The sequence below is a fragment of the Xenopus tropicalis genome, chromosome 9, assembly GCF_000004195.4.
Source record: "Xenopus tropicalis strain Nigerian chromosome 9, UCB_Xtro_10.0, whole genome shotgun sequence".
In the NCBI taxonomy this organism is placed as follows: domain Eukaryota; kingdom Metazoa; phylum Chordata; class Amphibia; order Anura; family Pipidae; genus Xenopus; species Xenopus tropicalis.
Window position 1 is genome coordinate 3084876 of NC_030685.2, and position 11702 is coordinate 3096577.

General features: G+C 45.7%; 3 protein-coding genes across 3 annotated transcripts in view; all 3 read right to left on the reverse strand.

Moving 5' to 3' along the window:
• The window catches only part of h2ac14 (H2A clustered histone 14), a 1193713-nt gene that overhangs the window by 26275 nt on the left and 1155736 nt on the right, over positions 1 to 11702 (reverse strand).
• LOC116407595 (gastrula zinc finger protein XlCGF53.1-like) lies at positions 274 to 1257 on the reverse strand. Its single transcript, XM_031893122.1, has 3 exons — positions 1141 to 1257; positions 893 to 1030; positions 274 to 795 (listed from the first exon to the last, which is right to left on the reverse strand). The coding sequence occupies exons 1-3, from the start codon at positions 1255 to 1257 to the stop codon at positions 658 to 660; spliced, it is 393 nt and encodes a 130-aa protein (XP_031748982.1). The 3' UTR covers positions 274 to 657.
• LOC108644768 (oocyte zinc finger protein XlCOF7.1-like) lies at positions 4474 to 7670 on the reverse strand. The gene is made up of 5 exons (XM_031893039.1): positions 7554 to 7670; positions 7306 to 7443; positions 7079 to 7208; positions 5905 to 6266; positions 4474 to 5466 (listed from the first exon to the last, which is right to left on the reverse strand). The coding sequence occupies exons 1-5, from the start codon at positions 7668 to 7670 to the stop codon at positions 4603 to 4605; spliced, it is 1611 nt and encodes a 536-aa protein (XP_031748899.1). The 3' UTR covers positions 4474 to 4602.

Here is an 11702-nt window from a genome sequence, read left to right on the forward strand (position 1 = left end):
CATCTTTATACTCACAGGCTGCTAAAGGGAAGGATAGAGACATGAACACAATACAAAAAGTAGTTGATATTCATGAACTGGTGACGATGCTGTAGATCATAATTTCAATGGAGAAACATTGGGATGGCTGACTAAAGGGCAAGTTTACAGAATTATCACAGAAAACTGAGAATTTCCCCATTATAACTCCAACCCTACTAATAGGATTACATGCCCACACTGAGCGCCATTACTGGTCGCCCCGACTCTGCCAACAGCAACAGGATTCACTTGTTATTCCCCCGGCCACTAATCCCTCTCTAGAACTGATTTATTTCTAACAGAAACAGGCACCGCCCCATTATTCAATAACAATATATAGGAATAATCAAGTGGTCAGACCCCGTTCTGATTGGTATTAGAAACAGGCCGGGAGCAGAGAGACACGGGGGAGGGACTTGGGCTGCTATTGCACAGTTTTGCCTGTCACTCACTGACATCACCAGGTTATGCTAATGAGGAAGTGTATTAATAATAATAATAATAATAATATTAATACATTATTTTTAAAATTCTGTATAATAGCTATGTGCCCGTTCCATGGAAAATTAACTGGGTATAAATAGGCATCAAATTCTTCCAGGTCTCTGAAAGACAAAACATTCTGTATAGAAACCATTACTCACCCAGTGGGCGGAGCTGCTGGGGCTCCTCCTCCTCCTTTATCCCTTCCCTGTAAAGGGCCTTGTTTCCTTTTATATACTCCCACTCCTCCAAGGAAAAATAGATGGAAACATCCTCACACCTTATGGCAACCTGGCACACACAATGTTACAGTCATCCCCCAGCCAGAGAAAGGGATTATCATACACTGTTACTAAACAATAAGGGGGGATTGGGGGGCCGCACCCACCTCTCCAGTCAGCAGCTGGATGATGTTGGAGATGAGTTCCAGGATCTTCTTGTCATTTTCCTTCTGTATGACGGAGCCAGGGGCATGCAGGGCCCCCAAACCCACAGTTGGGCTCTTCTTCTTAGGGATGACGTAGCCCTATGTATTGAGAGGGAGAGAGAATGATGAGTGTGTAACGCAGCAGAGAGACCCCCTTTGTACAGACAGACAGTCTCTTCTCACTGTGCCACTCACAGTGCCCCCCTCACCTCTCCAGTCAGCAGATAGATAATCTCCAGTGTGAGATTCAGGATTCTCTCCTTCCGCTCCTCATTTTTATCCTTCTTCCCCATCACTGGGTCACTCGCTTCCTCCCACATTCCCATTGGCTCCTTGTGGGAGGGAGGGGCCTGGAAGTGGAATTAAGCACTTACACATTTCTATAGGGGATTATTCCCAGCAATATCCCCCAAAACAATTCCAAGCAGGGAATAGAATAACTAGTCTAGCCATGGGCTGAACTACCAATCCCACAATCCCCTGTTAAACTTCCCTCTAATGATGCAATGTCTGCCAATCAACACTTTCCCTTTCCTGCCAAGAATGGGCCCCTCAGTGCTTCCCCTCAGGCTGCAGGGGGGCCTTGGTACCAAATGGGAGAGGAATTCACTTATGGTGGGTGGGTTGGGCTTGGAGCTGCCACAGAAACTGCACTGACTCAGTAGCAAAGTGTCCCTGGGAATCAGCTCATGTGTTGGGAACAACAAGGTAACACTGCTCCTTTAGTGCCACCATTAGTGCAGCCCCGCTCCCTTACTCACCTCTTTCCCACACTGCTCTGCTGCCTGTAGCTGTGAGGGAGGGAACTGAGGAGCTGGGACACTCACTCATTGGCTGGGAGGGGAATGTGGGCGGGACAGAGAGCGGCAGAGAACAATGATTGGATCAGTGAGCACAAGGGCGGGACACAGAGTTAGGGACAGAGGGAAAACTCACAGACTGCAGAGTTAGGGACAGAGGGAAAACTCACAGACTGCAGAGTTAGGGACAGAGGGAAAACTCACAGATTGTTGTGTGAGTGTAAAATAAATTCTCCATTCAGGACTTTTTACCTCACTGAAAATAGCAGAGCTCATTAACAGACAAAGTGGCACAGAACCAGTCACTATGGCAACCAATCAGCACTGGCTGCGCAGGGTTAAAGCTTTACTTCATACTGTGACTGCACCTCAGTTTCCTGCATGCACAGAGGGATTCTGGGAACAATTAAGGAAAAATGCAAGGAATTCTGGGATACGTAGCTTATTTACCCTCCCCCTCACATCTGAGCTTTCAGCGGTGCTTATTAGTGATATAATGTCTGTACTGAGCTTTGTTACTGCCGCTTCTCCTTCCCTGGGCTCCATTTTATTCTTACACGGGCTGTAAACCCCTATAGAAGCTACAGAAGTTGCCACAAATGTAATGTAGTAGTAGAATTCTACTGGCCCCTTGCTGGTACCTTACATATAGAGATAATGATGGCATTTTCCCGTCATTATATGGCACAGGAATCAGACATGGGGATAAAGGGACAGACTTGTTCAGTGCTGGGAAACTGTGCTTATTGCTCCCAACTCCAATTGCAGGAACAGAGAACAGGGAGCCGGATTTACTCACATCAGCTGGGATTCTCATTGGGGGATTTCTTGCATTTTAATGGGGGAAAGTTTTATTGGGCAATATTGCTTTAAGAATACAGCCCTGATGTTGCTGGACTACAGCTCCCAGCATGCCTCACCCTTCATTATATGTTAAGTTATTCTGGGATTTGTAGTCCGGCAACAGCTGGGTAAAGTTTAGTTGAGTAATGTTGTGCAGCAGGGTTTATATCCCCTTTAAATGGACCATAAAGCCCATTTGATATCGGGACCATGAGGTGGAGATCCCCTGACCCAAATGAAGCTGATGTATCTATACACACACAATTGCATTTGTTTTTTAAATGCACCTGAATGCACACAGACCAGATTGAGAAGAAAGGGCTGCCTTGTTCCCCCCAGGTTACCCAGTTTTAGACCCCCGGCCTCCCATTAGTAATTCATGGTACAAGTGCGGTGTAATAACTGTCTGGGTTTTCTTTGGACTTGGAAATTTCACAAAATTTCCTGTGCAAGTGGTGGAACCTCCTTTCCTGTCATCTCAATAGACATCACCCTTGTTGGAGATCCCTGGAGGTAAAAGAAAAGTTTAGGACCTCCCTTGGATTCTGAACAAAAGAGATTGAGATTATGGGAGAAAGGATTGGGAGGGTTTTTATGCCCTGTTACACACACACGTTATACTAAGGCTCTACAGAAGGGAGTACAAGGAGAACCTGAAGAAGTACACCAGGCCTTGGGAGCCAAAAGGAAGTAACCGATAAGACCCGCTCTAAAGATGTATTCGGGAATGCAGTGGAACCTTAAACCTGCCCACAAAGTATTTCATGGGCAACTTAAAACCGTATTGACCACTGAAGAGGTACACAACTCTGCAGGTTAACCCTTGCTGTACAGATTCACCCATAACACTTATTACAAGTTTTGTATTTACCTTGTACATATTGGGATACATTTATTGCCCTCTTCTAAGCTACAGTAGGAGCATTTGTACCCGGCAAGTCATTCCCAGCTGGGTATATCCCCATTATGTTACCTACTGTGTGAGCATTAGGGAACAGCATCTGCCCAAGTGATACCCTGGGGGGCTCGTACCCCTTGGAATATGTCCCTTCTTGTTCAATAAAACCCAGACTACTACTGTATCTGTTGGTGGGAGGGGGAGATATATTCCAGTGTCTGGGAACTAAGCATGAAATGAGGTCCCTCAGTTCTCAATGGGGAGCCAGTGCCGTGGGAAGAGCATTATGGGGCACCTGTCTTAGCATCACCTGTGTCCATCAGGCCCCGGAGTCTTCAGTTGCAAAGTATTTTTATTTTTTATGACGCACAAATTTGCTCCTCTCTTTAGCTTTTGAAATATACAAGATATAACTGATATATTATTTACCTGATTTGCAAAATACTATCCACATTCAAAAACAAGACGTAGTTTCTCCCCTGTGTTGGCTTTGTATGAATGATCACTAAGGGACCTACTTATCAACATTCTAGTGGTTTTAGAGGTCTTTAAAACCATAAAAAAGTTAAACTTTTCAACTAAAACCACGAATGGCTACAGAGGCGTAACTATCTATACAACAGGGGGGAACTCGGACCACGGGGTCTGCTGTACTTTAGCCTCCCTCGTACCTCGTGGTTTGGGCTAAGAGGTGCCGAGCGAGGGAGCTGGAAGGGGGACGGGAGGAGAGACTGGTTGCTCTGGACGGGGGCCAAGCACAACCAAGTTACGTTGCTGAATGGCTGCTCATATTTAAAATCAGGAATAAAATAAAGATTGTTACATTGTGCCCAGTACAGCTCCCGCTGACGCCTACACGGCCACTGCAGCTTGTAGATGGGGTTGTGTAGTATTTTTTTCTCATGGTTCTTTTGCTTAACAAATCAGGAATTTTTCAAGTTTTCATTAATACAGTAATTAGTAGAAAAACCACGATTTGTGAAAACCAAAAAGAACCCACAAACGTTCATAAACAGCCCCTTTATATTTGTCGAAATTGCCAAGTATTTTGAAAATGAACAGGATATAAATGATGTAAAAAAACAAAAGTTTACAACTTTTTCCACACGATGACAAGGAGCCAATGGGTTTCAATCTGCGTGAATTTCCAGAAAATGTGTTTTGAGGCTGCCCTTACGTGCAAACGATTTGTCACATTCAGTGCAAGAAAAAGGTTTCTCTCCCGTGTGCATTCTCTGATGGGCAGTGAGTTCAAATACTGTAATGAAACGTTTCCCACATTCGGGACAGGAAATCGGTTTGTCGTCTGTGTGAATTCTCTGTCGATGTGTAGTAGCAGATGATAAAGTAGCAAAACGTTTCCCACAATCAGGACAGGGATACGGTTTCTCCCCTGTGTGGGTTCTGTAATGGATAGTGAGGTTTGTGGTGCTGGAATAAGATTTCCCACAATCAGGACATACAAATGGTTTCTCCCCTGTGTGAGTCCGCCGCCGATGGACAGTGAGTTCCGTTTCATTAATAAAGCGCTTCCCACATTCCGAACAAGAAAATGGTTTCTCTTTTGCGTGGGCTCGTTCTTGGTGGATTCTAAGAAACGACGGGTTTGAATAATATTTTTTACACACTGAACAAAAGGAATCTTTATCCCGTGTGTGGGTTCTGTAATGGCGATCAAGGCTCGCTTGCGTTGATAAACATTTCCCGCATTCACGGCAGGAATAAGGTTTCTCTTCTGTGTGGATTCTCTGATGGAAACTAAGATATTTTTGGGAAGCAAACCATTTCCCACACTCAGAACAAGGGAATCGTTTCTCTCCTGTTTGGATTGCTTGATGGGTATCAAAGCTTCGCTCATTGTGGCTGGATGGGTTCTTTGCTGAGTGAGATTTATGTGGGGACCTAGCTGCATTTTCATTGTATTTATTACACGTCATTTTTATAGGGCTGTTATTCAGGCTGCATCCCATGATAGGAGTAGGTGTATCTGTTCCCTGTATCTGCTCTGTAAGGGGATTAATGCTGCAATCTGATTGGTTTCTTCCTACCCATGAGGTCGCCTCATCTTTAATCCCATTTTCTATATAATTGGCTGACAAACTGTTATTCAGGCTGCATCCCATAATACTAGTAGGTATATCTGTTCCCTGTACTGGTTCTGAAACTGTAATAATATTATATCCTGATTGGTTTTCCTCTTTGCAGGAAGCCGGTTCCTCTTTAATACCCTCCGATATATTCAGGCTGCACCCCATGATAGGAGTAGGTGTGTCTGTTCCATGTATCTGTTCTGTAAGGGGATTAATGCTGCAATCTGATTGGTTTCCTCCTTCCCATGAAGCCGCCTCCTCTTTAATAACGACCGATATATAATTTGCTAATGAGCTGTTATTCAGGCCATATCCCATGATAGGAGTAGGCATATCTGCTACCTCAATCTTTTCTGTGAGTGGATTAATGCTGCAATCTGATTGGTTTGCCCCTTCCCATGAAGAAATTAACTCCTCCTTAATATGATTTGATGCATAATTAACTGCCGAGCTGTTATTCAGGCTGCTCCCCATGATAGGAGTAGGCGTGTCTGTTCCCTGTATCTGTTTTGTAAGGGGATTAATGCTGCAATCTGATTGGTTTCCCCCTTCACATGAAGCCTCTTCCTCTTTAATCCCATTGGCCGGTGGGGGCTGTTCCGCTGGAGAAACATCAGGGTGTGTGAGATTCCCATCATTATTACAACATAAAGTTGCTTCCGTATGTGCTGTAACATCGCTCCCATCTTTATACTCACAGGCTGCTAAAGGGAAGGATAGAGACATGAACCCAATACAAAAAGTAGTTGACATTCATGAACTGGTGACGATGCTGTAGATCATAATATCTGAGGCTCCTCCCCTGGAGAAACATTGGGACGGTGTTTAAAGCCATTACAGTATTTCTGATTAGTCTTTCCATCCCTAGGCAACAAGCAGAGTGGGGCAAGAAGTGGCCCCTACGGCAGGATCACCTCAAGGTAGGAGCACAACATAAAGGCAACTGTTACAGACCTGTATGATGGGGAGGCGGAGTCTGGCCTCAGATTGAAAGGGCCTCTGCTCCTCTCAAACTCACTACGTTTGGTCATGACACACGGGGAGATTAGTTGCGCTGCGACCAATCTCCCGGCAATGCCATCTTACTGGCTAGAATGTAAATCACTGGGGGGATGGCATACTGGTCGGCCCGGCTCTGCCAACAGCAACAGGATTCACTCGTTATTCCCCCGGCCACTAATCCCTCTCTAGAACTGATTTATTTATCCATTAATCAATAACAATTTATAGGAATAATCAACTGGTCAGACCCCGTTCTGATTGGTATTAGAAACAGGCCGGGAGCAGAGAGACACGGGGGAGGGACTTGGGCTGCTATTGCACAGTTCTGCCTGTCACTCACTGACATCACCAGGTTATGCTAATGAGGAAGTGTATTAATAATAATATATTATTTTTAAAATTCTGTATAATAGCTATGTGCCTGTTCCATGGAAAATTAACTGGGTATAAATAGGCATCAAATTCTTCCAGGTCTCTGAAAGACAAAACATTCTGTATAGAAACCATTACTCACCCAGTGGGCGGAGCTGCTGGGGCTCCTCCTCCTCCTTTATCCCTTCCCTGTAAAGGGCCTTGTTTCCTTTTATATACTCCCACTCCTCCAAGGAAAAATAGATGGAAACATCCTCACACCTTATGGCAACCTGGCACACACAATGTTACAGTCATCCCCCAGCCAGAGAAAGGGATTATCATACACTGTTACTAAACAATAAGGGGGGATTGGGGGGCCGCACCCACCTCTCCAGTCAGCAGCTGGATGATGTTGGAGATGAGTTCCAGGATCTTCTTGTCATTTTCCTTCTGTATGACGGAGCCAGGGGCATGCAGGGCCCCCAAACCCACAGTTGGGCTCTTCTTCTTAGGGATGACGTAGCCCTATGTATTGAGAGGGAGAGAGAATGATGAGTGTGTAACGCAGCAGAGAGACCCCCTTTGTACAGACAGACAGTCTCTTCTCACTGTGCCACTCACAGTGCCCCCCTCACCTCTCCAGTCAGCAGATAGATAATCTCCAGTGTGAGATTCAGGATTCTCTCCTTCCGCTCCTCATTTTTATCCTTCTTCCCCATCACTGGGTCACTCGCTTCCTCCCACATTCCCATTGGCTCCTTGTGGGAGGGAGGGGCCTGGAAGTGGAATTAAGCACTTACACATTTCTATAGGGGATTATTCCCAGCAATATCCCCCAAAACAATTCCAAGCAGGGAATAGAATCACTAGTCTAGCCATGGGCTGAACTACCAATCCCACAATCCCCTGTTAAACTTCCCTCTAATGATGCAATGTCTGCCAATCAACACTTTCCCTTTCCTGCCAAGAATGGGCCCCTCAGTGCTTCCCCTCAGGCTGCAGGGGGGCCTTGGTACCAAATGGGAGAGGAATTCACTTATGGTGGGTGGGTTGGGCTTGGAGCTGCCACAGAAACTGCACTGACTCAGTAGCAAAGTGTCCCTGGGAATCAGCTCATGTGTTGGGAACAACAAGGTAACACTGCTCCTTTAGTGCCACCATTAGTGCAGCCCCGCTCCCTTACTCACCTCTTTCCCACACTGCTCTGCTGCCTGTAGCTGTGAGGGAGGGAACTGAGGAGCTGGGACACTCACTCATTGGCTGGGAGGGGAATGTGGGCGGGACAGAGAGCAGCGGAGAAGAATGATTGGATCAGTGAGCACAAGGGCACAGAGTTAGGGACAGAGGGAAAACTCACAGACTGCAGAGTTAGGGACAGAGGGAAAACTCACAGACTGCAGAGTTAGGGACAGAGGGAAAACTCACAGACTGCTTTGTAAGTGTAAAATAACTTCACTGTTTAGGATTTTTCCCTCACAGAAAATAACGTTGCACAAAACCAGTAACTATGACAAGCAATCAGCACTGGCTGCTCAGTTGAAGCGGAACAGACACATGTAGGTTGAAGCTCTGCCTGGGAGCCCCCTGACTGCACACCCCTCACAGCAGCAATAGGGGATGTTTGGGTTATAAATAAAACTCAGTTTGCACCCAACTCTATCCCACAAAATGTTGCCATTGCAGGACCCGCACCCAACCTGAACCCATAATGGTCGCCCAAATTTGAACCCTAACCCACGTGACCTATAGGTAAAGCCCGCGGGTCTCGGGTTATAGATGAACCTGCACATCACTAGCAACTAAGCCTGAAATATATGTGAGGGGTCAGTAACTGTCTGACAAGTTGCAAGGAATTCCTCCAGTTACATGGGAGTAGGAGAAACAATAGGTTAGCTGAAAGCAGTTCTAATGTGTAGCGCTGACTGAAAGCTCAGACTCAGGCACACTTTACTGCTGCGCTGCAAGTTGGAGTGATATCCCCCCCCCCCCCCTCACCCCCAGCAGCCGATCAGCAGAACAATGGGAAGGGAGCAAGATAGCAGCTCCCAGTAGGTATCAGAATAGCACTCAATAGTAAGAAATCCAAGTCCGGCTTGGGACTCCTCCAGTTACATGGGAGTAGGAGAAACAATAGGTTAGCTGAAAGCAGTTCTAATGTGTAGCGCTGGCTGAAAGCTCAGACTCAGGCACACTTTACTGCTGCGCTGCAAGTTGGAGTGATATCCCCCCCCCCCCTCACCCCCAGCAGCCGATCAGCAGAACAATGGGAAGGGAGCAAGATAGCAGCTCCCAGTAGGTATCAGAATAGCACTCAATAGTAAGAAATCCAAGTCCGGCTTGGGACTCCTCCAGTTACATGGGAGTAGGAGAAACAATAGGTTAGCTGAAAGCAGTTCTAATGAGTAGCGCTGGCTGAAAGCTCAGACTCAGGCACAAGGCACTGAGATGGCGCCTACACACCAATATTACAGCTACAAATACATTTGTTGATTCGAGAATAAAATGTTAGATTTTCATTGGAGGATTCTTTTGTATATCAATTGGCCCTGGAGGGCGGGACTCTCATGCACATAATGAGCAAACTGGGGCACTAAGTACCAATTGCATGTTAGTGCCACAAAATGGCTGCCCACACTGGGAGCCCCTCCTGTTGCTGGGGGCATAGTGCCCGTTAGGGGCATTTTTTGCACAAAATGGTATTGTTTCTCCCAATCAGAGTGTGGGCTCTATTAATCTGCCCTTCCACTGGGGTAAAAAATGTTCTACCGATAGGTGCCCTTTAAAGCAATATTGCCCAATAAAACTTTCCCAGCTCTCTAGGGCCAATTAATATGCAAAAGAATCCCCCAATGAGAATCCCAGCTGATGTGAGTAAATCCGGCTCCCTGTTCTCTGTTCCTGCAATTGGAGTTGGGAGCAATAAGCAGTTTCCCAGCACTGAACAAGTCTGTCCCTTTATCCCCATGTGTTGGGGTTCCTCCCAGCACTGATACAGGTTAAATCTTGTAATCTGACCTGCCAATTACAGGAAGGCAGAAGCCTTTTATTGACCCCGCCCCCCTCAGTCTGGTGCCTGAGCAAACAGGTTTTATTGGTGTTCTTGTGAGAATTCCGTGTAGTCGTTGGTGTTAATTAGCGAAGAGCCAATTTGTCCCGTTTCTCTTCAAGGAAAAACTGCTAAAAAATTTCGCAAAACATGGAATTTTTTACATGCAACTTTTTTTCTCACTCCAATGGGTAAATGGATGTTTTTGGGGTTTTTTTGCAGCAACTTTTTTGTCTTAGCAACATTTTTCTCTGCAACGTTTTTTTTTCTTGGTGGCTTTTTGTTTCGTTAATTTTTTTCACTGTGAATCTTTGCCAAAAAACTGGCAAAATGCGGAAGTTTGCTGGGAATATATGCCCACCGGAAATTTTTTTTATAAATTCTTAAAAAAAAAAAAAAAAAAAAAAGATTTTTACCTTGATTTTGTGACTTTCCGTGGTTTTTGAAACAACAACTAAACTCAACAAAAGGAAAAAACTGGAGAAAAAAAATCTTAAAACCGCAACTTTTTCGTATTGTCATGTAAAAGTCAGCAACAAAAACACCCAAAAACCTGGAAGCAAAGAAAGATTCAGTGGTAGAAAGGGACATCAGCCATTGGCTTCTACCTGATCTCAACAGGGTTTAGGGTGTATTTTTGACTTTGATTCATAAAAAATGTCCAAAAAGTCACATTTTTTTCCACTACAAAATGGTATTTTTGTGCCAAAATAAAAATTGAACGTTAGGAAATTCCCCCCCCCCCTTTTGTTAATTGCTCCATTCATGCAAAGGGGTTGAAGCCAAGTTCCCTGGGGCATTTCTGGCCCTGAGCCGCCTCCTGCGATGCTGCCCCCCCAGCACTTACCTTTTCTTGCGATGGCGGGGGTCCAGGGGGCACATTGATAGTGTACAGAGCACTAGCAGAGCTAACTTACCACTTTAGAAACTGGAAATTTGGCTCAAAGTTATCAGGAAGGCCTTTTTGCTGCCCCTGGTAACTTTGGGGGCTCTACCGGTTGCGGTGAGTTTTTCAACTTGCCTTACGGCGGCAGCGCCCCCATTACGGTCCCATCAAACTGTATATCCAATGAGCTTCAGCCTGGGGAAGTAATGATCCCACCCCCCCCCCCCCCCCCCCGTTTAGGGAGATTTCCTTTTGGAAGACCCCCAGCCTTGGCCCAGGGGAGACCCCCATTACATTCATGGAAATGCAGTGCCGCGGGACTCTTAGTGCTTCTCCGTACAAGGTCACCCCTATGCTTTCCTCAATTTAGTCTTACCCACATCTGCACCGGATCAGGGCACCCCAACCTTATTTACCCTTGAGCAACAATTAAATTAAAAAAAAAGTTGGGGAGCAACACAAGCATGAAAAAGGCCCCAATAAGGGCTATTGGGTACCCCAATGTGTACCCACAGACTACAGAAGGTTCTTTTGTGGCAGTATACAAAGTCTCTATGAAGTCCGAAATTCAAAAATGAGCACTTGCTTTAGGGCCATTGGGAGAGCAACATCAAAGGGGTTGGGGAGCAACATGTAACTCACAGGGCACTGGTTGGGGGTCCCTAGGGTAGATAAATAAGCCCTGTAGTATTACATGTAATTAGAGAAGGAACGTTAAACCTACGTTTGGTCATTGGGTCTAAAAACCTCATAACTGTGCCAATACATGGGCAGCTCCGCACTTACCTCTGTATGTTTTTGAAGCCAATTTAAATGACTTTTGCCATCGTATACACAGTGTACCGGCCTATC